Below are 25,936 nucleotides of genomic sequence, written 5' to 3'. Positions count from 1 at the left end.
TACAAACTGGGGAAATTGACTAAATTTTTTTCAGCCCCACTCCCTTCTCCCTGCCAACTCCATCGTCTCATTCCAGGAAAATGCAGTGGTCAAAACATTCCATAAAACACAAGCACCACATAAACCACTTCAATTTAGTTTTCCAGTTATATCTTGAAGCAAAAAGAAAAAGAAAAAAAGAAAAGAAAAAAGACATATCACACCATTAATTTTCACGTGTTTAATGTAATGGCACTCTAATTAACTTTACAGTACTTTTATCTCCACTAGATACTGTGTTTCAGAAGTATAATGGGAAGAAAACAAACATAAAAAAACACTTTGATGGTAGTTTTAAAAACTAAATCATTTGGAGTTACATATGCATGAATTACTTTCAAAAAGTTGTTCAGGATTTTATTTTTCACCCTTATCTAACAAAAACTGATTTTGTTGGGTATTTTCCTAAGATTTAAAGAGAGATCAAGGATGGCACTTAAGAAACTCTGAAGTCAGGGGTGTCATAAGGTTATACCAGGACTTCCGCTGGAGCTTGCCATGAAGCAAACACTATAAATAGGGAAAGAATGTGCAAGAGCTCCGAATAAGTGAGAAGCACAACATGTTTTGCAAGCTTGTGTTCTGAGGACCGTGAAAGTGAAGACTCTTGGCTGAGGAAAGCCTATGGGAGTTTCCCCAGCTAAAGCCTACTCAAAGCAAACCCATCATAGAAAACCACAGGGACAGTCATACACTGGTTTCTGTGGATTTGACCTTGGATCGACAACAAAAACAACCAGAAAGGTGTCTTGGAGAAGCCATAGAAATAATGGAAAGCATTTGTTGTTTTTCCCATGACAAATAACTAAGAGAAATAATATGAAATCAAGTTAAAATAGACTAGAGAGAAGTTTTTTTAAGGTGGATCAGCTACAAAAACAGCAACATTATTGGTTTTCTTACACTTTAAAGAGATCAGGAAAACAAGCACACTTTATACTAAGTTTGGAGCATTCTTAAAGACAGGAAACTAGTCTAGAAGCAGCCAGGACCCTTATTTTCACCTAAAAGTTTAGCTCAAAAGATTGTGGACTTATACAGCCACTTAAATGACTTGAGTTTTTGGGGTGAAATGTGTTTCCTACAATTGATAGTGCTCATTTTAGCTTTCATTCCATCTAATTCAGAGTTCAGGAAGTGACCTAAGTGAACTGCTCATTCTACTATTTCCTTTTTTTTTTTTTTTAATTTTTTTTTTAATTAAGAAAATATTCACTAGACTAAGAAAGGCATTAATATTTTACCTGTGCATCCCACTTCAAGAGTTGCCTCCCACCAAATGACATTCACAAACACTCTCATGTTTAATACTTAATCTTTGTGAGAGAAAGTAATTCATAACTTCAAGTTAATAATTTGTTCACTTGGATGCCCATATGATATGAATTGGGCAGATAGTTTGATTCATGCACAGGACCAATGGAGTATGTTAAAGAAATTAAATGCAGAAATCTACACGAAGTACAATTTTTGCTTGAATCATATATTAATTATACAGAAGAAACAAATCTCTACTTACAAAGAAAAGGGTGAAAAAAACAAACACACTCAATCCAGTACTTTTCTTACTGTAAGAATATTGCACATTCCGATAATGTTGCACAAATTACTGGCTTTTAATAAAGACCATATATGAGGTATTAGTCTATTAATAAATAAAGAAGAACATGGAAAAGGAAAAGCACTTAATATAGCGCACAATCCATTCCAAGGATTAGGCAATGAAAACTGAACAAGCGATAATATGTACACTTGAGGGGAAGGCTAAAGTTCCTTAACAAATAGGCAGCTTTCAATATCCATCTGAGAAGCAAAGGGTTAAATCTCTTAATAAAGATTTTAAGAACTCAAAGCCTATTTAGAACACTGCTAGTTAAAATGCTTATTTTGCTCATGCAATCAACCTGAAAAATAAATTCTTACCTCCCAGTCCTAAAGTGACAGCCAATTTAGCATACTGAACCTGTGTGACTAGTTAAAGAGAAGTTACTAGTTAAACTAAGTTACAACATAACTTTTTGACTGACATCAGCTAAAGTATTTGGGGGTTTTGTTGTGCAGCATTTTCTGGTGTTTTTTTTTTTTCCTTTTTAGTTTTAAGTAGTTTACACTGGTTGTGGGTTTCCATGGTGCTAAAATCAATACCCATTAGTACTGTCCTTATTAGCCATTTTCAGCCCCACAAGGCATTGGACGAATACAAGAACTGCAATTTTCAGTTTTACTCTGTGGTTAGGCTAAAAATTTACCTCTCAAATCACAACACTGAAAAATTCCTGCTGACAGGTAATAAATCTGCCAATCTAAACACTGTAGCTTTTACTAAGACCCTTTCAAGAACACTACAAATCTGCAGGCAAGCTTATCTTATTGACGTTCTTAAGATATCACAGGGATATTTTAGTTCAGTAAAGTGAGTTATAAAAAGTACATTGCACACGTGGTAATATAGTAAGCATGAAACAAGAGTGTTTTGGGTGTGCCCTTCCAAATCCTGTCAGAGAGATATTGTGGAAGGAGGGGAAAAAAAAAACAAAACAAAAACTTTGTGTGCACACAAACTTACATACATGAATATCCCTATGTCCCCTAAATAAGTCAAGGGTTATTCAAATCCTAATATTGTTTCAGGTCAACTCAAATAAAACTAATTCCTACATCACTCACAGTCTTCACATATTCCCTTGCTATTTTCCAACTTCAAAAAGAGGTTTACTAATACTTTTGCAATGCTAGACAGAGAAACAAAGACCCAGGGAAGTAATTTCTGCTGCTGTTTTGTGTAAATTATGTAATTTGCACAGTAAATCTCTATCAGGTAAAAACTGCAAGTGCAAACTTGGAAAGAAACGATTAAAAAAAAAGCAGCACATCAAAAATTAAAGTATCTCCTCTGCTTCAATCCACATACCAGTAATTCAATCAGTCCTGAACTGGCTTCTATGAAAAAAATTATATTACACTTTTGAAATGAAAAATATATCTCTTGTGTTCAAATTTAGGGAAAGTGTTTACTAAACTGAAATATATATCATTTTTTCTGTCACATGAGAGTATTTCTCTCCCATTCTAAGTAGTTGCTGACACATTTATTTCCCAACAGCATGTTGTTTCTATTCTGAAGATTAGTTTCATCTACAACTTCTTTATAGTAGTTTAAGTGTTTTTTTAGAAAATACAGTTCAGAGAATCTCTTCCATGTTAGCACAAAACCAAGAAAGATTATGAAGATGTTGAGTAAAGAAGAAAAGTTTAGAAGAAAGGAAACATTATTGTCCAGAACAGTCGGTGTATGTGGTAACCATGTTTCCTCGTCTCTGAGTGACAGTCCTGCAGTGCTTGCTGGATCCATGAAACCTGGCATCAGTTCGCACGGCGTGTCTGTGTGCATTTTCAAAGTCACTGAATGAAAACATCTTTTCCATATTTTCAAACACATCATCAAACAGTCCACCTCCAAAAGAAAACTCTTGGAAAGAACGTCTTTGCCGGTTATGAGCCTCCCGATGATTTCGGAAGTGATTTTCAAAGTGCTTTTTTGACCGCGAGCTTTGACTAAATAGGTCAAAGTCTTTGAAGAGATCGTCAAAGTTGAAATTAAATGACTGATGGAATGGGCTTCCATTACTTCCTCTTCCTCCATGACGGCCAAGCTGATCATATTCTCTTCGTTTATTCTCATCTGACAATGTTTCATATGCTATTTATGTTTAAAAAAAAAAAAAAAGTTACAGTTCTTTTCCATTTATAAAACCAGAAAAAAAGAAAATCATACACAAATACAAAGAACAGTACCTTTCTCTCCCACTCTTCCTGAACCAAGGAAATTTCAAACAAGACTATCATTCAATGTTCAAGCCCAATCAAGAGCTCCATATTTATTTACCTTTCTCCAAACCAATATAAACTGAGTCAAAATAGTTACTTACAATAATAAACACAGCTATATTATGAGGACAGGTTACACATAATACAAAACAGTTTAACTACCAATAAATATTAGTGTTTAGATTTGAAACAAAATAACAATGAAAGGTGGTGATCAGAAAGCCTGAAGGTGGAAGAATGAGTTAGGAGCTCTACCTAACAAGACAAAGGATCTGCTGCACTCCTATCACAGAAGCCCAGGGCAATGTCTGCAAAGCTACTTTGCCACCCAGCAAGTTCTAGCTAACCCAGTTACAAGCAACAACATAAACACTGAGGAGATAAAGGAAATTAATGTCACTATGTGCTAATTCTCATTTTGCAAGTTCAGCAATAAACCTAGATTTTGTGAATGGATATACCCAGAATGAAATTAGATTTCCCTCCAATCTTTGGTTTAAAACTACAGCTACTGGTATTCCAAGGCAGAAACTGATAGAAGATATACCCATTCTGATAACTAAATATTTTAAAAGCTCATTTTCATTTTCTTACCTGTCAAAGACTTGCAATTATTCTACATAATTCAGCATTTAAGAGTTCCTACTTCCTCCTGTAGTAGGTGCTAACAACTGTAGTAAGTATCTAACAAGGCTGTCATTCCCTTTCATTATATTACTAACTACTTTTCTTTCAAAATAACTCTTCTGCAGACAAGAAGGTAAAAGCCAGAAATCCCATTTAACTTAGTTAAGAGAACTACACAAATAGATGGGTGTTATACCTGAGTCTACAGGGAATAGAAGTGGGTATACCTTATTTTTCAGCAAGTCCTTCCGTTCTTCATTATCCACTCACACCATTTTATCACACAGTATTTATAAGTGTTATATTTGTAGGATAACAGATAGTTCAAGTTAGACATGACCTCAGTCTCTACCCTAACCTCCTGCTCAAAGTAGGGTCAGTTATGAGATCAGACTATTTTAGTCAGTGCTTTACCCAGTCATTCCTGAAAAGTGTCCAAGGTTGGAGACTGCACAACCTCTCTAGGTAATTTGTTCTAACACTGGCCAGTAGAACAGAATCACAGAATTGTTAAGATTGGAAAAGAACTCCTAGATCCTCAAATCCAAGATCCAATCAAATCCAACCGTTATCCTCAAGGTGAAAAAGTTTATCCTTATAACCACTTGAACCTCTTGCACCTGTTGTCTATTTCCACCATGAACCAGTGAAGCACCCTGCTGTGTGTTTTCTTATAATCTCCCCATAGTTACTGCAAGGTTGCTGTTAGGCCCTCCTGAAGCCCTGGTAGTAATCCCGAGCCAGATCTCATTAAACAGATAAAAAAGTAAAAATTAACCTCCTAGGGCTAAAGCTGTCCTACTACCAAGTATTTTTTGTGAGAAGAAGAATATGCCAAAAGCCTAATAAGCAGAAATGCATAAACCGTGTAAAAGACCATCCTACGTGCAAGAACAAAGAAACAACTCAGATTTTGATGCTTGATATCTGACAGCACTTAAGTGGAATGCAGAAAAAAAACCCCTTTATACCTCTTATCCAGTAAAAACAAAATGCACTTAGGTTATAGATGTAAGACATGTATCAAATTATTATGACAAAAGAGAGTGTAAATTACCTTCAGCAATTTCTCTAAATTTTGCTTCTGCTCCAGGACTCTTATTTTTGTCTGGGTGGTATTTCATAGCCAGCTTGTGAAATGCCTTCTTGATCTGGCGGTCAGATGCATTTTTTGGAACTCCTAAGATATCATAATAGCTCTCTGTAGCCAGTATTAATTCCGTTATCATTAAAATGCAGAGAGCAAATGTGAAGACAGATTGTGTAGTGGCCATTTCTCCAGTTCCTAAAAAAAAAAAGGAAATATACTTGAAGAACAAGTTGTTTTACATTCCACAACAACTTAGTTACAGCTGACAGAGGAAGACCAGCATGTTACAGGAGTCAATGACAGACTTGTAAGCACATTTTATCACCTGTCAAACTCCATTACGTTGTTTTCATATTCACAGAATATGTAAGTGAAAATACTGCAAAGTGACATTTCATATGCATAACAACCACTTTAGTATTTGTCTTTGTTTTACACTTAACTGATCACTGTCATACAAAGTTGGAAAAGTAAACATTTCCTTGCATCTCACATTTCACACTGCCATACCTGAACTAGCTTTACATTAATCTCGAGTTCTAGGACCCCAAACACAGCAACCCTAAATTAAGCACAGGCTGCAAAAACCTACCCTACTGGAAGACCGAGTCACTAATTAACTGGTGCAACAATAGGAGCCTGAAAACACAACTGGCCTAGAGATGACTGACCTAGAGGTGCAGCAAGACAAGACTATTAGACACTCGTGCTCAGCTTCAGTTTGTTTAACCCACCTAAGATGAACATGATAAAGAGAAGATCATCCATTTCCAGAGTTCCGCCAAGTAAAGCACACTTTCCTCTATTTAACAATAGGCTGGCTTAGCTCATCTGCAAATCAGATTGCTTTATAAAGGAAAACACCTACCATATCTTAGATATCAAAAATTCATATGATAAATACCACTGCATAGAAAGGTTTACAAATGAAACCCTCAGTGTTAGAACTGAAAGCAAAAAAAAGTCTTTTATACAAGACAAGTAGCTTCAACAATAATTAAAAGCTGTAAATTTTTTTTCAACAACTCATCTGTCAAAAATATATTTTGAAAAAAATATATGAGAACTTAGGGTAAAATTGTGGCATATATTAGAAACTGTTCCACATAGCCACATGATGTCTCACGATGTTAATGAAGGACAGGGTCAGCTGTTCCTACTAGAAGGTGAGAACAGATAATATACCTGTGCATATTATATTTAAAACACAGAGTGCAGAAAGGCAAACGTTCAAAGACAGAATGCTGGCTGACACCTGACCAGAAGGATGTACAACAGGATCCTGAACATTCCAGATGTAACATGCCCCCCCCCCACCAGATTACACTGATTTAAATGTAATGTAAAAACAACTCGGAGACAATTTGTGTTACATTCCTGAAAGCGGAAGAAACAAACTTACAGTCTGAGCACCATTAAAGTCAGAACACTTTTGCTAGCCAGCATGGGACCCAATATTTGTCAGGCAGAATTCAAAAACTTTGAATACCTGATACATATGAAAATTAAACATTTATCTGAAAGTCAATTCCCTCTAAACAAAATTAAAAAGCAAGAACCAAAAATGGAAAAAAGAATACCATTTCTAATAGGCAAGTCAGGGGGCTAAAATGAATGCTGTGAGACAAGAGCAAGAGGCCTGCAAGATTAATCTTCCCATGCCCTCTTAAGCATTTATTTGGCCAGCAGCCTGCATGATATCAAGTGTTAAGGGGCAGCAGTTGAAACAAATCGTATTTTGATCAGTGTACTTAGATACCAAATGGACAGTTCTTTCCAGTATTCTTCATGCACAGTATCAGACATATTTTTAGTACCAATTTTTCCCACATATCTTCTCTCACCACTTCACTAACCTGAAATTTTACCACTTGGGCACTAAGAACTACACACATGTACACCCCTCCATGCTTTTGGGGCTTTCTTCCTGTTTGTGCTTTATAGATGCAGACTTATGTTCATCTGATATATGTGATTGTTTTTATTTACTTTACTAACCCACACCTGCATCATGCTTGCATAATCACCTGCTGCACTATCTTAAGGTCAACCATCCTTCTACTACTGAACACTGAAAAGAGCTAAAAGGAACAGTTCATGTCCTCCACTAAGAGCAAAACCCTCTTTCATAACTCATGAAGAGCCAGAGATCATCAAGTTAGTCCTTCAGGTTTTCTGCTCTGGCTCACCATCTCAGCTTGTATTATTCTTGATAACAAAATAAACCTAAATTTTTCTTTTTCTACAATTCTTCACATTAGGAGTTCTGTTGTTTGTTATATTTGATTTCTAAAGCACAGTAAAAAAAACAGGTCTTAAGTTTTACTATTTTTTAAACTAGCAAACACAGATTTAATGCTGCCCTTGAACATATCAAACTCCAATTTAAGAATAAGATGTAAATAAAAACCAAATACAAATAAAACTCCAGTATAAGTAGCATTTTAAACTTCACAGGGTTATCAGAGAGCGCAAGTCTTCTATTTAGTTACTGTCAATTATTTGATTTACTTTTTAGAAAACACCTATTTTATATGCTGTCAGTATCTTAGTGCTGCTACTGCCAACTCCATCAGCCCTGCCATTCCTAACTATTTTTACAATCCTTTTCAAAATAAAGCCTCTTAAATACTTTTTTTTGCTTATGTCTCTTCACCCTGTTTCTCAATCAAAAAGGGATATATAAGTTGCACTTTCCAGGTCATACACTGCAACGACTTAAACCACATTCCAGAATTCAATAAATTCTTTACACATTAAGCTCATGCAATAATGAGCTCTTCCAACAATTATCTATGTACTTAATTTAGGTACATCTGTCAATGAAGTAAGAGACCTTATGCCACATAATAACTATTTAATTCTGTTGGGTAAGCAGGTACAGATCTCAACTACTATTCCCCTTTGTATAAGAAGTGCACCGTCTAATGTTTACCCAAAGTACTGCAGAGATGATAACCAGTTCATTAGTTTATCAATAGCTGCACAACGAAGCGATGTTCGAGGACGGTGTACCCAGAATAACATCTGTCAGATTTAGAAAATAAGAAGCTATTTCATCTTGCAACACATATACCCTATTCAATCCTTCTTTGAAAGTAATTAACCAAAATCTTGGATAAATGCTAATATTCAAAATCTTACGTACTCAGAAAACAGAGCATCATTAGTGTTCTGCCACTGCTTTCGTTACAGGATTACTATACACTAACCTGTGGAATGCTCACGTCCTGTAATTATTTCTAGAAGCAATTTACTAAAAGTAATAAAGTTACGGAGGTCTTCCCTCGGTTCTCCTACCACGACTAATCTGACGAGTAAGCAAGTCTTCAGTCCTCAAGCAGCTACAAGCAAGTCTGTCAAACAGAGGGGACTCTATTTTTCTTGGCCTCTCCTATACTGGCTCGAAAGCAAACACAGATGAAGGTTCCCGAATCTTGCCCTGGAGCGCAGGGAAACGAAGGAATCAGCCTGGTCTATCCAGACCCCTGAAGACCTCACTGGAGCCGGACTGCACCATCGGGCGGGGCCAGGCCAGAGCTGGGCAGCCGCTAACAGCCACATTCGGCGACACTGTCCCACCTCCAGGGCAGCCAGGCTAGGAAACACCACCGCAGCGCGGCCCAATTATTTGTAATTGGCCCAAATTGCAAATAAATGCTCCGGACCGAGCCTCAGTGGTTCCTCTCTCCGTCCCCCGCCTAGTTTCCCACGCTGCCCCCAAGCCTCCCAGCGCCCCCCTCCCGACCGCTCCACGCTCGCCTTCACCCCACCCACTTCAGCAACCTTCCACTTTCTCGGAGGCCTCACCCAGCGGCCGCGGCCCTTCTCCGCCGTCCTCACCTCAGCGCCGGCCCCGCTCCCCCGCCGCCCCTCAGCGCCGCCGCCGTTCCCGCCCGCCCGCGCCCGGCGCTCGCGCAGTCCGGCCCCCCGCGGTTCCTACACGAAGCGCTGCGCCATTGGTCGTCCAGGAGCACGTGACGCGGTGCACGCGGAAGGTCGCAACCGCGGGGCCGCCGCCACCCGCCGCTGGGGGCGCTGTGAGCGCTGTGAGGAGGCGGTGCCGCCCCCGGCCCGGCCCGGCCCGGCCCAGCCCGCCCGGGCCGCGGTGGCCGCCATGCCGCGGTACTGCGCCGCCATCCGCTGCAAGAACCGCGGCGGCCAGAGCGCTAAGGACCAACGCAAGCTCAGCTTCTACCCGTGAGTGGCCGCGGAGCGGGGCAGGGTCTGGGTGAGCGCTGGCCGTGGGGTGGTAGTGAGCCTCACCGCGGAAGTAAATGACCGAAAGACTCAACGCCACGGGTCGACCGCGCTGGTGGTCGCCTTCGAACCCCGCCTGGTCCCAGGAGGCTGGAGGGAAACGACGCTGACCCCCCCTTGGGAAAGGGAAAGTGTAGGGAGTAAAGAGCGGAGAGCTGGGACGTAACCACACACACTGTCCCTCGCACAAGACAGACGGAGCTTCGGGGAGGGGGCGATGACACGGCAGCGTTTAAGGACTCTGGAATAGGTGCGGAGGATCCGTGAACTGAAGAGCAAGGAGATTCGAATAAAAAATAAAATTTGTGCTTCTGACTATGTTTCGCTGCTGCCTCTACGGAAGCGATGTCCCAGCAGGGCAGGCAGTAGGGGAGACTTTGGCTAAATGGTGAAGTGTCTTGTGTAAGAAGGTTTACGTGCTAGCCGAAGGGCCCGGAAGAGTAAGCAAGTAAACATAAAATGATTCCTTAAAATTAAACTTTGCCACTAGAATTATGACCTTACCTGCGCTGTGAACAGAGGCATTGCTGGTTGTTTGGAAGCAGCTGAGTTAGGTAGAAAGTAGCTACCTCTGTTGCCAAAAAAGTTTATGGTGGCTGTATTGTGGTGTCCAGACACTGCATGGACCAGTCCCAGGCCTGCAGTAACCTCTGCCCTGTTGTGGTTACGTGGCTATTGCTTACCAGGATGACGAGTTATAAAGAGTATTTCACAATCCTGAGAGAAGCTCAGTGCAGGTAACTAAATAGTAATGTATTTGTGTAGAATAAAAGTATGGAACCGTGTGTCAACAGAGACAACTTAAGAAAAATTTGAAAAATAAATTTAATAATTAACCTCGAAATCTGTTTTGGTAAAATTTGTACCTCAAACTAAGTTTTCTTTCAGTTTCTGATTAGTCATAGTTATTCCAAGGTCAAGAAGGCTGTGTAGGAAGACCTACAGGAAGATTGCTTTGAAAGAAATTCTATTTTAGATTGAAGGAAAGCTTATTTCCCTGGCACATTTCTAATATGGAATGCATCATAAAACAATAAGGAAAATAATTTATTTTCCGTTATGCTTTAAAGAGTGTGAGTGTCACATGGATAATCAAAACAAGTTTGAGCAGTGAGACATGTCTATATTCAAATGTACAGCATCAGTATGATTGCCAAAACTTAGCTGGTTTATCTAGCCTTTGAGTTGTGCTTCATTCTAAGTTTCATCCTCCTGTAGAAGGGGTGCTGAGATTTGATGTACAGATATCTCTTGCCTTATATTAGTGAGTACTGCTGACATGAATTGCAAGTTTTATTCCCTTGCCTCTTGCCACCACTGAAGAAGTCCTCTGCTGCTCTGTGGTTGGGGTCTGAGCCCCTTCCAAACCTTTTGTCACATAATCTCTACTGGCCTAACTGCTCTTCTTTGTTTTATTTTTTCACTTCTTTGACTTGTGTAGTGATGGCAGCTGCTAAATAAATTCTGTCCACTTCCTCTTTCCATTTCCCCTTTTTTTGTGTCTTGTTTACGCTAGAGAACAGATTCTGTTGATTAATAATGGGTTGTTGAAGCATGATCAGGTTTTAGCAAAGTTGCATTTAAGCTAAAATAATAACTTTCACTATCAGACCCTTCTCTTGCTACAGATTATTTTGTTTTCCATCTGAAGCTGGTTGAGTCTCGGTAGAGCAGTGGGACCTGTGTTGTGAGGGTAACTGCAGTGGGAGGAAGTGTTCTCAAGGCCTTCTTGGAGAGGGTATGAGTTGTGACATGACCTTCCATGAAAGGAAGCCATGGTCTTCCTGAGAGACCTTTTTGGATCTCTGTAGTAACACCAGGCTAAGCTGCGTTACTGAGGAGCATGCTGTGCCATGCATGCAATGCTGCCACTGGGTGTACATGATACAAGCAGACAGGATTTGAAAAGCCTGAACCTCTAACTTGTCCTTAGGAGGTTAATGTGTTCTTACCAGCATTATTCCTTGCATTTCTGCAGATACGCAGAGCTGGATGCATCAAACGCCTGCTCTGTTTCCTTGGTAATTTGAAGACTTACATGGCAACAAATTCAAAAGATTGGGGAAGGGGTAAAGACATGCACCTTTATGCTGTGAATTTCAGCCCTCTTTCTCTCAAAATCACCTGAGTTTGCAGTTTTGGAACACAGGGCCTGTGTAAGAGTCTGCTGCTATGTGTGGCTTTTGAAGGAAACCTGCAGCTTCAAGGATTTGAGGGTGGGATCACAAAAGCAGAGATTTTTCTTTTGTAATTATTGTTGCTCATGATTCTCAGGAATATTGTTTTCTGAACAGTAGTCATTTAACAGTGCTCAGAATTCAACTTACGGTTTATGTATCATATGTGGTTATATGCTAAAGTAAAATTGATGTGCACCAGAGAAACGTAGAAGTACATTTCAAATACCCTGATACCTGACTGAGAAGAGGTGAGAGACAAGAGTGGTCTGAATATTCATGTTCCTGTTAGCATCACTTCTTGACTGTGCATGCATCGTGATAAGCTTTTAATTTCCCTTTCATTTGTGTATTGCCTGTCATTAAGTAAATTACATATCTTCACACACTTTCTTTTTAATTTAGTTATCTTTCTGATATTTGACCATTTGCATATATTTTCAAAGTCAATTTTTTTTTCTGTGAGGGTGTATAGTCCTCATTTGCCTTCTCAGGTAGGTTAGATGATTGAAAAGTTAATTCTAAATTATAAAATATGATGTGGGCTCTTAACACACTGAGAAAGTTTAATTGCTGAAACACAAAATATAGAAATGCTTTACATCTGCGTGCATTTACTTTTTGAAAAAAATTTAAAACCTGTATTGGAAATATTCACACTGCCAAATTATCTGATAATCTGAAGAGCAGCATGTATTAGGAGGTACTCTGTTAAACAGAAAATACAAGTTGTGTCTAGAAAGACAAATAAGCCCTAGAAATACTATTAATAATATGAGGACCAGTCTTAGCTTTCTTTAAATTAGGTCACATGTAATTAATATAAGGGAGTATTGCATCTCCCTTCAGCAGAACTGCTTTCTGAGCAAGTGTCGTAGGATCAAACCTTTCAAAGCATCTTGGCCATGGATTCTGAAACCCTTGGCTAGCAGAAATCAGAAATTCTGCTTCTGGACTCCAGAGCAAATACCTAACTAGAAATAATTTATATAATGATTGGATTAATGTGTTAGACATCCAGATTAGCATTTAATACTTAAAATTTTTGAAAAAAATGTTATTTTAATATTTTCTAAAGGAAGGCTACCTTCTAAATAACAATGAGATATTCTTATTTAAAACAAAGAAAGACAACCATAACAGGGGATTTTGTATATTTTCTTGTTTGTCTTTTCAACTGCTTTAAAAAGATTCCCACTTCATGATAAGGAGAGACTTGAGAAATGGTTGCGGAATATGAAGCGAGATTCATGGACTCCAAGTAAGCACCAGCTCCTCTGCAGTGATCATTTTACCCCCGATTCCCTGGATGTGCGATGGGGGATACGGTACTTGAAAAATACCGCTGTGCCAACTATTTTCTCTTCCCCAGATGATGAGGTAATCTATTTCTGTTTTTTTTTTTTTTTTGGTTTTGTAGTATGAAGCTAACCAACTATTGATGTAATACAGGTTTTCTAATCTGTCAGATAATCATATTTCATTTAAAAAAACAGAATTCGTGTCCATCAAAACAGTTTGTCAGCAGGACTGACACAAGACAGGTATGTGATTCCATAATGTAAAGGAAGAACAACTTCCCCTAGTTTGAGTGGAGGTTCAATACCTTTTTTTGACTGGAAATTACAGAAGCGTTTACAATAGAAAATGTTACATTTCTTATGAGAATAATTACTGCAAATTGTGCAAAACAGTCCAAATTCCCTATAGTTTGGAAAAAAACCCACAATAAAACAAATAAAAAAACCCAAACCACAATAAGTAAAAAAAAAAAAAAAAAAAAAAAAAAAAACCAAACACTATTATTGCTTTTAGAACTTTAAAATACTATTTTAACATGTAGGACCTGAAGCAAAGTTGTGGAAGATGCTTACATGAATTCTTGGGCTTCTGATGTAATTTTTAAACAGTGTTCATCTAAGTCCTTTTGCACTATCATGCTATGGAATTATATCTGCCTAATTTTTTAATGCTCAGTGATTTTCTTGTTACAAGATGGTGATTTTTTTTTTTCTCCTCCAGGAAAAAGATTCTTCTCAGAACAGTTCACAGCAGGTGCAGAAAAAAGACCAGGAAGAAACAAATGTTATGTCAGAGAAAGTATCTGTACCACTTGAACCTTGTGCACCAAAGAAAAATTCTGTAATTGCACAAAATGTAGATGAAAAAGCAGAAGCTGTTTGCTCAACTGCTCTGAGTAAACCTTTACAAATTCAAAACCTGCAGCTTCCTGATGAAGGTGGCTTTCAGGCAGACAGTGTCATTCTTGATAGTTCATCTAAGCAGTACATGCATCAGCCTAATCCTGTTTTAATGACAGCAGTCCAGAGCGCAGAGGCTACCAGTGTTCATACTTCCATAGAGAATTCAGGAGGTTGTACAGCTACAGTCCTGCAATTTACAGACCCTGACTACTTGAATTCATCTCTGAAACTGAACTGTGCTTTAAGGTCATTTACTGACTATGCAGTTGAAAATTCTGTCCCTCACGTGGTCTGTTCTGCTGAAGTGCACACAAGTGAAGATGCAGTTTTACTGAGTACAGTCACACAAACCATTGAGCAGTTCAGTGGAAGTGAAGAGTCTGTCATTGCTATTATTATGCCAGTTGAGAGTCCAGAAGAGCCTGAAAGAGTAAATGCTTCTTTCCTGCCTGCTAAGGAAGAGTTCCTTGACATAGAGGAGACAGAGGTGATTGAATATGATGGAAATGAAATACTGCAGACTGAGCATTCATACTGCAGGCAAGACATAGACATAGATCACCTTTGGCAAAAAATTTCAAAACTCCACTCTAAGATAACTTTACTTGAAATGCAGGAGGTAAAAACTTTGGGGAGACTCAGGTCCTTGGAAGCTCTTATTAGACAATTGAAGCAAGAAAACCTGCTTTCTGAAGAAAAGCTGAAGTTGGTAGAAAACTACTTTACAACACTTGAAGTGACTATGATACAGTAAAGGCTTTCAGTTGATGGTTCTAAAATATCTTTTTAGCCTCTTTGACTGTACTTTTGGACAAATTAACTTTTTTTTCCAGTTATGGTGTTTTAAACATCCAATGCAAATCATGTGAATAGCAAATATTCTTTAAAATGTTACATCAAGCAAAGCTAAGTGGCAGAATGTTGTCTGTAAAACACGACTGGCAAGTAAAATTAAAAAACAACCCTGAATTGGGCAAAGTTTTCTTAAGTGTGAATCAAGTCAGTAAAAGATAATTTAACCCTTTCTTAGGTGCAGGCTTCCCTGAAACATGCAATGCCTGCATTTGGGACAGCAGTAGAATGGACAGAATAAGCATATAGGATGAATAATTATATATGTACATATATGCATTGTCCAGTGAGGTCAAAATTGCTCTTTAGTTTTCAGTTCATCTAACATTTGTTCTGATAGTTTTCTGTACACTTTGATCTTATTAAAATTGTTTCTGCGTGAATGGTGTTTTCTTTCATTTGTTTCTAGAAACAAAAATTCTCATAAGAATATGGTTCCAGTCGACAGGCCCATCTCATTTTTTTTTTGTTACGATTCAGCTCAAGTGGAAAGCAATCTTAGTCACAGATGTATTTGCTAGTTAGTAAAAGGGAAAGCTCTATTTAGTGAGTGCTGTCTGCATTGATCCTGTTACAGCCTACAGCTTGGTAATGCATGTATCCTTAATAATACACTGAAAGAAACAATGTTCTGCAGACCAGGTTGCTAGTGAAAGTAGCAGAATTTTACTTTGCAAGAGACTGAATTACAGAACTAGAAAATTACTCCCCTTTACTGACTTTATTAACTGTTTATAGTGCATGGTTTATCACTATAGTAGACAGATACTATAATTCATTTCAAGGAAAATTAATTTGCTTAAATACTTTCTGCTTATTCTGACAGTGTACCTTGCTGTATGCTCTGGTACAGTGAAAAAGTCCTAGATCATCTGGTCCCTGACTTGACAGCATAGCTGCGTTAGGTGATCCTTGTTACACCCCTTCCAGCTGAACTCTTCTAGTATATTACATTCTACAAGCATTGCTTGAGGATGTTTTTTTCTGTATTCAAAATGGTGTCATCCCCATCACCACAAGTTCAGTCTAGGATTGGAGCAAATGAGTTCCTTTTCAATATTATTTATATTGTCTTTTACACACTTTCTAAACTGTTCTGGTAATCTTTCCATAAGGAATTGAGAATCAGCTCACACTAGCTACAAAGCTGGCCTCCAACTAGATAATAAATTCCAATTTCAAAATTTTTGAGACTTGGAATATCTTGAACTGCAGAAGTTGGGTTGCTAAAGCACACTGCTGTAGGAGGTTAGTCTGCATTAGTCACCACTGGATTAGGCTTGCTTTGTCCTGCAACTTGTTAACTTCTTTCAGAATTGAAGCACAGGCTGTGCTTGGTAAAATTGCTAATGGACAAAGGTAACTTACAATATGGTGAGTTATTTATTATGTCTCTGACTCCCTCATTTTGCCCTCCCTGGAACAAGAGAACATTCCTGTTCTGCCTTGTGTGCTGTGAAATCACAAGGGGTGTCCTGTATACTGTAGAAACATTGCTGCCATATCTGATCCTGTCTTGGGAACATTGTCCAGGTGGCCTCTCTGAGCTGCACATTTTGTAATGTTTTACAAAGTAAGAGATCTTTCAAAGTGATTTACAAAATGCTATATGAAATTGCTAAATGATTTGGCAACATTAGAAGTCTCATGAATGTCCTACAAATCCTTTGCTAATGCTGTATATTTTAAGACTGAGAACCCATTTCAGAAGTTTACTGTAGTCCTTGAATGGCAGTGAGAATTCAGACATCGCAAAAGAGTTGCAACAACATAAGCTCTATTCCCCCAAAATTTGTGGGGTTTGACATGGGATTTGCATTGCTGATATATTTTTGCTTTTACTAAGAGCTTACAGTATTAAAATTGAAAATATTGTTTGTGGCATAGATTTCTTTAAACATGGGGAAAACCCCAAAATGCTCAATTTTCCTTTCTTTTATGTAGTTTCTTAGGCTGACTTTGGTTGGATGCCAGGTGCCCACCAAGCTGTTCTATCTCTCTCCTTCCAGCTGGACAGGGGAGAGAAAACAAGATGGAAACTCATAGGTTGAGATAAGGCAGTTTACTAAAGCAAAAGCAAAAGTTTGCACGCACACAAGCAGAGAGAGAGAAAAAGAAGGGTTAATTCTCTACTTCACATTCAGCCACTTCCCAGGAAGCAGCGGTTCAGCATGCATAGGGGTTGCTCCAAAAGGCAAATACTGTAAATAACCAATTCCCCTCTTCCTCTTCCTTCCCTTAGCTTTTATATGTGAGCTGATGCCATATGGTATGGAATATCCCTTCGGATTACTTGGGTCAGCTGTTCTGGTTGTGTCCCATCCTGGGATAGTGCCCACCCCTGGCCAAGAAGTTGGGGAAACTGTACTGATGCTGTGCCAGCTCTGCTCAGCTGCAGCCAACACACTGGTGTGTTACCAGCACCTTTTCAGCCACCAGTGCACAGCACAGCACTGTGAAAGCTGCTCTGTAGAAATGAATTTTGTCTCAGTCCTAGATTATAGCAGAAAAACTCAGTAACTCAACAACCCTCTCACCAGGTCTACAGATTTCCCTTCAGAGTGTGTTTTGGACCAATGGGCCCACGGTGGATATATTAATTAAAAAATATTCAGCATTACAGTTGACTGTTGCTGCTGACAGGAAGGTATGTCTGGGTCCTTTGCTTCAGTTATATATGATAACCCTGAATTATGTGGGCTAATTATTACAAGTAAGGAGAAGTAGCATGTTGAGACCCCTCTGAATTAGATGCTAGATGTACAGTGTGATTTCAGTGTTTCCTAATCATAAAGTGCAGCCCTGCTCACGCACAATTTTATTTCACTAAGCTTTATGGGCACTTGTGCTATATATCACTCCTTAAGATCTAGTGGAAACTGCTTCTGTACAGTTGCAGCCCTGCATCCAAGTAGTGCACTGAATCATCATCATTCCTTTTGTAATGTATCAGGCTTATCTTGATCCAAGTCAAATGTGCACATTTATCTTTTCAATAAATTTTCATTTACCTCAATTTAAAAAAAAATCTTTTGACTTACTGCTTCCACTGAAATAACTAATTACTTCAACAGATGCAATCTGTTTTCTTAAGTCGCCTGTTGAATTGTTCAGTTCTATTTCTTTTCCACTGTCCACTGGCTATTGTAGAAATTTGGCATTTGCTTTCTCCTGGGTCTTTATTTAAATTCCACCAGTTTTATTAAATTTACCTACAAGCAGTGGCCATTTTCCATTATTTCTGTCTTCTGAATTTATCACTCTCATTCTGTGAAATTTCTCATTCTGAATGCAGGGACAGCTACAGGGGATTTTTTATTCTTCTCAGACTAAGAGCTGTCCAGAGTTTCTCTATTGTGCTTTCTTGCATTAGAGGTGTAAATATTGATTGTACTCTTGCATGCATCAAAAGCATTCCTTAGAAGTCTGTCTAGATTTCTCATTCAATGCCTTTGATCTTTTTTTGCTTTTTTTACCACGGTGAATTTGTAATTATTCTACTTAAACCACTTGCCACTTAAACTCTCTCTGCCTGCCTATGAGAAGTGGTGAATGAATTCAATTTTTTTGCTTTGCTTGCATGTATAGCTTTTGCTTTCCCTGTTAAACTGTCTTTATAGTCAATCCACAAATTCCCTCACTTTTATTCTTCCGATTCTCTCTCCCCATCCCACTAGGAAGAGTGTGCAAGTGGAGCATGAGGCTGTCTTAGTTTCTGACTGAGGTTTAACAATAACACACCCTTTGTTCCTGACTGCCTTATGCACAACTCGATGCCTCCTCTCCCTGGATGATGCCACTGAACTGCAGGTTAATGTCATACACAAATCCACATCCTGCGCTTCAGCATATGCAGTGCTGCCTCCGCAAAGCACCAGGACAGCTTAGCAGCTTTTCCCTGTCACAGAGAAATGGTCTAACACCCAGGGACCCCATCATATGCCCAAGGTTCCCATCACACTCCCAGGGACCCCATCACATACCCAGGGACCCCATCACATCACCAGGCCAGGGCTCGTGCTGGCAGGGTTGTCTGCACTCCATGGACTCCTGTAGCCATAATTACTTAATTATGTCAATGACAGTGGTAAGAGACTGCTTGGCAGAATGTGTTATTTCTAAACCCACTGAAAAAGTGCTGAAATTTCTTTGCTCTTAAACTTGTTAAAGTCTTTAAGGCTTTGAAGTCTTACTCATAATGACAGTAGGGCAATGAGATCCAGAGCCTGCTTTTGTGAGGGATTGCAGCTGCACAGTAATAGGCACCACAAAAGACCCACTTCCTTTCTGGGCAACTGAAGAGACACTGTGAGCAGCAGAATGAATTTTTTCACCACCCAGGCAGAACTGGACAAGTTCCACATCCAACCTTGAGGAAAGGCATAAGACATAGGTGAATGACTTGGTTCCTTTCCATAGATTCCACAAGCAGGAAGCCTCTTCCTGTGTAACAAGACTGGAGCAGAAACAACACGGTGCTCTTCTGTGGGGCACCTCTGCACCACTGCAGCACCAGCTGCAGGTGCTGTCCCCCTCGTGTTCCCAATGCCAGGCACAGCTCAAAGCTGCAGAGAAAACCAAGTAATGCACTGGACATCATGATTTGCCAGCACCAAGGCAAGAGGGGAGAGAAACAGAGAAAGGGAAAAGGGCAAATTATATGCTCATTAATTACTTTAAAATTAGCTTAGATTTGGACAAAAATATATTATCCTTTGCTCATTTATGAAATAATTTTCCAATTTACTAACACTAAATTTCTGTAACCTCAAGTGGATCTCTGTAAATGCTTTTAAATTTTATTCCCACTTACAAAAAATTACTGCCCTATTTTCTCCTTTATTGAAACCAGTGTAATGGATTTCTAATTTACCAGACCATTTACTGCTGCCAAGGTATGAGTTTCAGCCAAAATATTTTCCACAAAGAAAACAGTAAGAGTAAAGCATCTAAACAGATGTTTTCCGGTAAACATATCTCTTGGCATTGTTAAGTATTATGGGGTACATTGCAAAAAGTCTATCACTGTTTAAATACCCACCTTTCCTGTAAAGGATTGACATTTCTGATGGCACAAAAGCAATTTAGAAGCCTTTTCGTAGCCATTCAAAAAGGTTAAACCGTAGAGATGCCTGTGGAACGTATGTATATTTCTATCTAAAAAGAATATATAGTGCATATAACTAAAGCAGCAGCGCTCCCTGTAAACACCAGGTGGGGCTACGGGATCACGCTGTAGACGTGGAAACAAGAAATGCATTTTATTTTTATTCTGTTGTTGATTAAACATATGCAAACAGATTAACTATGCGGAGTTGGGGGTTTTTTTCCCCTTATTTCAGATGTATCTTTAAATTTCAAATGTATCTTTAATACAGAAGGGTAGTGTATGAACAAAACAGTGTGACATTCTCTTCAATCTTACAGAAATAAACCTTCAGACAAGAGGAAACTAATTTATATTCTGAACATAAAACATTGAATTCGAGAGCCTTCTGCTCAAATGAATGGCAAAAAGAAATGTATTCACCGTCCTTACGAGGAGCATGATTGCATTCCTCATTTGTTGAAGTGGGTCAGTGATTACTGTTTGAATCCTGCAAACAGTTTAGTGTTGCTTATTTGCATATAAATCAGGATAATAGTGTGAGTGTTTAATCACACCCTTCATCAGAGGTGTCTGGTTCGCTGCAGCCATGCTTTTCAGACTGGAAAGATATGTGTGCAACGGTGTATGTGTGGCATAATCCCCTCTAAATTTTGCTGAGAATATACAACTTCAGATGATCAGAATAGGGGAGTGTTGGTCGTACACCTTCAAGTAAGTTTCTTCCTTTTTTCATTGTTACTTTCAAAATGTAAACAGATATTTGGGCATTACAGTAATGGTTAGAAGTACACGTGATTTTCTGAATGCAAGGAACGGGGCAGCAGCAGTGGCACTGCAAAACCAGAGAGTGGAAGGATATGTATCATGGCAACCACTGCCTTCAAAAGCATAAATGATCCTCAGGGCTGGTGGGGCCACGCGTTGCAATTTTTCTGAGTCCTCAGCAAGTGGTGGTCAGCCCCTCCACCACAGCCTCCTGAAAGAAATCATCTCACTTGACTCTATATCTCCACCATGAGGTGCACCACAATTAAGTGATATTTGATATGAGGAAGAAGAAATTAGCTAAGTAAATGTCTATTCATCTACTGACTATCACCAGGGGATGTTCTAGACAGATATTTCAGATTTAGATATATATATATAGAAATAGATATATAAATATAGATATCTTATAAATACCTAATATATTATAAATACCTAAGTTCCCTAATATAGATCTCACCTGTTTCCAAATGTAAATCACTTTTTGTTTTCAGACAGGGACTAGTTAGAAAGACTAAAGTCTAACATGAAGGAGTTGGGCACAACAGTCTTTCGAAATTGTACCTCAAGTTTCCTGTACAAGATGAAGTCCTTTGAAAATTTAGAAGGGATTTTGCCCAGATATTTCATTTGTACAGATACAATCCTTATTTCCCTTAAGATTTTGAAAGACACCTCTATCTCTGTAAGAAATTTGTAGGAAAGTAGGAAAACTGATTCACCAGGGGTTGCCTTAGTCAAAGTATGTCGAAGGCACAAGTCTCAGTGCTGCAAAACCTCCTCACAAGGTGCACATCAGTTATAAGAGCTGCACTCCTCCATTAATAGTACAAACTGGTTGCAGTCAGACACATTGACCTCTGACAGCCCCTTGGGCCTGGAAACAAACTTGTTGCTGCTACAGCTCCTCTCTGGAGTGGCAGCAAACACCACGAGGGGTCCTTTTCAGCCATGTCTGCTTGGGTAAGCACATTATAGATCACAAATACCAGCAGTCTGACCTTCGTTCCGAGTCAGTAGACTGTGAAGCCACTAGGCTTTAGGAACTCTCAATGACAAGAATAGCTACTGATTTGAGATAATAAAGACATGAGAGGGATAGTTTCACAGTAAGCAAAATATATAAAGCCCTTTAGATCCTATAGTTAGCAGCAGCTGTTATTAATCTTACATCAAATTCCTTTATTCAGTGTTTTATGTGGTGAGAAGTCTTGGACCATGTAAAGCTGGCTCTAGCTGAAGGGTAGTTACAGACTACCTCCTTTTTAATATGTCCTCTTTTTTTTTTTTTTTTTTTTTGGCTGGACTAGAGTTAATTTTCCTCTCAGTAGCTGGTATAGTGCTGTGGTTTTTTTGATTCATCATGAGAATAATGTTGATAACTCAGTGATGTTTTAATTTTTGTGAAGCAGTTTTTACCCTGAGTCAAGGAGTTTCCAGTTTCCCATGCTCTGCTAGGGAGGAACTGCACAAGAAGCTGGAAAATTTGAAATATTTCAGCTGTTCTTATCTCAACCCACAGGTTTTACCTTTTCTTTTTTTTGCAATTATCTCTCCCATCCCGCAGGGAGCCGAGGGAGTGAGTGAGCAGCTTCATGATACTTAGCTGCTGGCTGGGGTTAAGCCATGGCATGGAGTGACAGCCCCATATTGCCTCAGTGCACTGACAGACTATGAATACTCTCACAGCACTGAATTAACCTCCCCAGGGCTGGCTCCAGCAGACTGACAGGCTGTTTGCAGGAAATGGTAAATGTTCTGCTGCTGCCAGATAAGGATGAGTACAACACAGACTCTCTTTTCAAGCCAGAGCCTCAGCCAACATCTGTAGAAAGGATCCACACCTCACTAGCAGCGCAGCAGCCCCTCTGTGAGCTTCAGTTATCTGTGAAGTCCCTAAACAAGTGGGGGGACTCCCTCCCAACCAGCTCAGCTTCCCACCTGCTATGGAAACACTGCATTTTCCCACTGTGAGGAAAGCACATATTCAAGGTTTGGCTGGCTTAGAGGACATCACAGACCTGAATCACAGCTCAGACCTCCAGCAGAGACTTGACGAAGAAGCAAAACCTGGACTGATGCTGGCTTATATTCCTTTATTTCCTCCCCCGTAATGTAGTGAAAGAGGATCCAATAATCTGAAGCTATGAGACTTACTGGGGCAGGAAATCCTGCAAGGAAAAGAAAATACAGATAATGAGCACAAAACTACATTTTGTTTACGAATATTATTAGAAGCAATAAAAAATCCCAATTAGATTTTTACTTAAAAACATATTAGACACTGACACTTATCCAAGACTTGCTACAGAAACATGAGCTCAGCCACAGTTTCATTTGAAATTACTAATATCACAGCTTTTAAACATATAAAGTATCATAATGATATCACAGTCATAAATCCAAATGAAATTGTATTTCAATCTTTCATATCAAAACCATAAATTTGCTTCTTCAAGTATCCATTTTGTGAGATTTCAATAAATTTTATTCTGTATTTAACATCTGAAATGAATTTACAGCTTTATCAATGGGGTTTGGTGGGTACTGAATGATTGCAGACATTCTTTGTTTACCTTTACTTGTTGTTTTTGTTCACCTTTTGCACCGATCTCATTTCAGGACTTCAAGAACACAACATCCTATTGCAAAATCCCTCACCAGGCTACTGGGAGCCTGCTGCTTGTAACAGGCATTGCTTACAGCCTCCGTCTCTTTGTTTTACCACAAGCTCACACATTAAACTTGTGGGGTGTAGATACGCCCATGGCTTATTGCACTGAAATCCTAAGCTTCTTTTGATGGCAGCCTGGCTGGTAAGGTCAGTTATGGTCCACCAGCTAATGTAAATATGTTAGGTGTTGCCTTTTTCAATAAGTAGGATAGCTTTTTTACCTACTTTATTCAAAATTAACTCTCCATAATGTCTGAAAGGATTTTGCTTATAATAATCTGTCACTGTGGGGGGCTGCAGCTTCAGTTTCCTTATTGTTGAGAGCAGATAATATATGGAAATGGAAGAAAAAAGGCAAATACAAACACAGCTATGGATCTTTTCTAATTATTTGATCTGTTTCTTCGATAAATAAAAATTTTAAAAATTTGCCATCAACAGCTGCATAGATAATATAATAGTGGAAATCATTGACCTAATCCCCAGCATAAGAGACATAAACGCTTTTGGGAGTCACTGTGACAACTGCCTGTTCTAAACACCTGCAGGTTTTTTAAATTTTGTAGTTACTCACCACGGGAAAAAAAAAACAATCTGACAGTTAAAGAAATATTGTAAGTTTTTCAAATTATGTTTTAGCTAGAAATGAAAGTTTTGCTTTGGGTTTTAAATAAGTATGCTTAAGAACAATTAAAAGTATGAGCTTTTAACATAAGCTTAATTGGAGGTGAAGTGATGCTGTGAGTGTCATGCATTGATATGAACACAATGCTGAAGTGATGGTAACTGATGCAGTGGTAGATGACTTTTACTCTATCATACACATGCATACCCCAAAAACTCTCAAGATACTGTATTCTCTTTAAAAAGCAAAAAGATGTTTTAATAATGTTACAAAAACAAGTCCCAGACACACTACTGTTTTCTCCCTGTAAGCATGAAAACTAACCCATTCTTGGTTCTCAACATTTATTGTAAAAATCCATTTTATTGTTTATTCAACACGTTTTTAACAATAGAACATGAAGCAGTAATGAAATATTATATGACAGAATAATATGTCTTGCCTTTTCATTCAGGAAATACTAAAACTGCAGTATTTGACATCAGTATTTTACATTTGACAGGATCAATAACCTTCTGGGAAATACCCTTTACTGCTTTTTAATGAGCAAATTGATGGATTTCAAAACAGAAAGTTTATTTGTTATCAAGTTATCTTCCTGAAAAGCTGTAACTGGGAACGAACTATTTTAAATGAATGCTGACACCTGCACAACAGTCATGTTTCTGCAGTTCTCCAGAGAAAATGCAGAAGTAAATAGCATTTCAGAGCTGCAGGGACATTAAAAGCATTAAGTGACTGTTCATTTTGATTTTCTTCCTGAAAGGTTTATGATTTTCAAGGGATATGAGTAGAGCCATAAACAAAAGTAGAGTCATGAATTTTAAAGATTTAAATCAACCCTGATATTCTTTGTTCTCCACACAGACCATTTCCTGTCCTTTACAGCAAAAGTCTATTTCTATTATGAAAGAAATTCCCTGAGCCAGGCTCAGGCAGGCAGCCCTGTGTTAGACACCACAATCAATGTGAAGACTCACCAGAGACCTAGTCAGATGTAAGACACTTATCACTGAAGTTCCTAAATGCATGGCCCTCTAACATGTCCTTTATGCTAAACAAAGATTACAAATTTCCACTGCTCTTTCCTCCAGCTTCCTTTCTCAGGGCAAGATGTAGTTAATTCCAAACATACAGCTTTTCATGTTGCTGCACATTCCTCAAGTATCTCTTTTCCTTAAGAAGAAGCTAAAGACTAAAGGTTGCATTTTAAAGGTATGTAGGTGTTACACATCAGGCTGCCTGTACAAATCATGCCACTAATCTTTTTTTATTCTCTGCAGATCCAAGATGCTTGGCCAGAGGCAGGAAGTGGTGTGCCACAGCTGGCAGTCTGTGCCAGCGGCCTGGAGCCACACACCCAGGCACACCTCTTCCTCACAAGCAGCCCCTCAAAGGGACAGCAGTAGCTGCTAAGAAGAGGTGACACAATTTATACAGACTCAGGTCTGGGAAGATGCTACAAATGCTAAAAGAGAGAGCTGATACCTTTGTCACCTGACACGGTGCAATGACAAAGCACTCAAGCACTATACTCATGAAATGTATGCTGACCTGAAATAACAAAAGAGCTGGCCTCAACATACTCAGTGCTTCCTCTGAGAAATGCTACTCCTTCTTCTCCCTCAAATATATCAGAGTCTGCACTAAATGAAATTCCCAGTGAAGTCAGGATGCCCCAGAGC

General features: G+C 38.9%; 2 protein-coding genes and 1 long non-coding RNA gene across 10 annotated transcripts; 2 read left to right on the top strand and 1 right to left on the bottom strand.

Moving 5' to 3' along the window:
* Positions 1-205: 205 nt before the first annotated feature.
* Positions 206-9,467, bottom strand: DNAJB9 (DnaJ heat shock protein family (Hsp40) member B9). Of its 4 annotated transcripts, none has more exons than XM_053978395.1 (3): positions 9,428-9,467; positions 5,552-5,779; positions 206-3,739 (listed from the first exon to the last, which is right to left on the bottom strand). In XM_053978395.1, the coding sequence occupies exons 2-3, from the start codon at positions 5,766-5,768 to the stop codon at positions 3,309-3,311; spliced, it is 648 nt and encodes a 215-aa protein (XP_053834370.1). In that variant the 5' UTR covers positions 5,769-5,779; positions 9,428-9,467; the 3' UTR covers positions 206-3,308. The 4 variants fall into 4 exon arrangements, with proteins under 4 accessions (XP_053834370.1, XP_053834369.1, XP_053834371.1 ...); XM_053978394.1 differs by having other exon boundaries at positions 9,395-9,448; XM_053978396.1 differs by lacking the exon at positions 9,428-9,467 and adding an exon at positions 8,885-8,960.
* Positions 9,468-9,658: 191 nt separating this feature from the next.
* Positions 9,659-15,460, top strand: THAP5 (THAP domain containing 5). Of its 4 annotated transcripts, XM_053978505.1 has the most exons (4): positions 9,659-9,784; positions 10,459-10,581; positions 13,212-13,401; positions 14,044-15,460. In XM_053978505.1, the coding sequence occupies exons 1-4, from the start codon at positions 9,702-9,704 to the stop codon at positions 14,977-14,979; spliced, it is 1,332 nt and encodes a 443-aa protein (XP_053834480.1). In that variant the 5' UTR covers positions 9,659-9,701; the 3' UTR covers positions 14,980-15,460. The 4 variants fall into 4 exon arrangements, with proteins under 4 accessions (XP_053834480.1, XP_053834477.1, XP_053834479.1 ...); XM_053978502.1 differs by lacking the exon at positions 10,459-10,581; XM_053978504.1 differs by lacking the exon at positions 10,459-10,581 and having other exon boundaries at positions 9,692-10,094.
* Positions 15,461-16,536: 1,076 nt separating this feature from the next.
* Positions 16,537-25,233, top strand: LOC128807570 (uncharacterized). 2 transcript variants are annotated; one of them, XR_008437200.1, is made up of 4 exons: positions 16,537-16,650; positions 17,618-17,724; positions 23,575-23,773; positions 25,119-25,233. It is a non-coding gene; the product is annotated as an uncharacterized LOC128807570 (long non-coding RNA). The 2 variants fall into 2 exon arrangements; XR_008437199.1 differs by lacking the exon at positions 16,537-16,650 and having other exon boundaries at positions 17,240-17,724.
* The last annotated feature ends 703 nt before the right edge of the window (positions 25,234-25,936 follow it).

Source organism: Vidua macroura, chromosome 5 (assembly GCF_024509145.1).
Source record: "Vidua macroura isolate BioBank_ID:100142 chromosome 5, ASM2450914v1, whole genome shotgun sequence".
Classification (NCBI taxonomy): domain Eukaryota; kingdom Metazoa; phylum Chordata; class Aves; order Passeriformes; family Viduidae; genus Vidua; species Vidua macroura.
The sequence above is the reverse complement of the archived record's forward strand: the minus strand, read 5'-3'. Positions and strand labels throughout refer to the sequence as shown.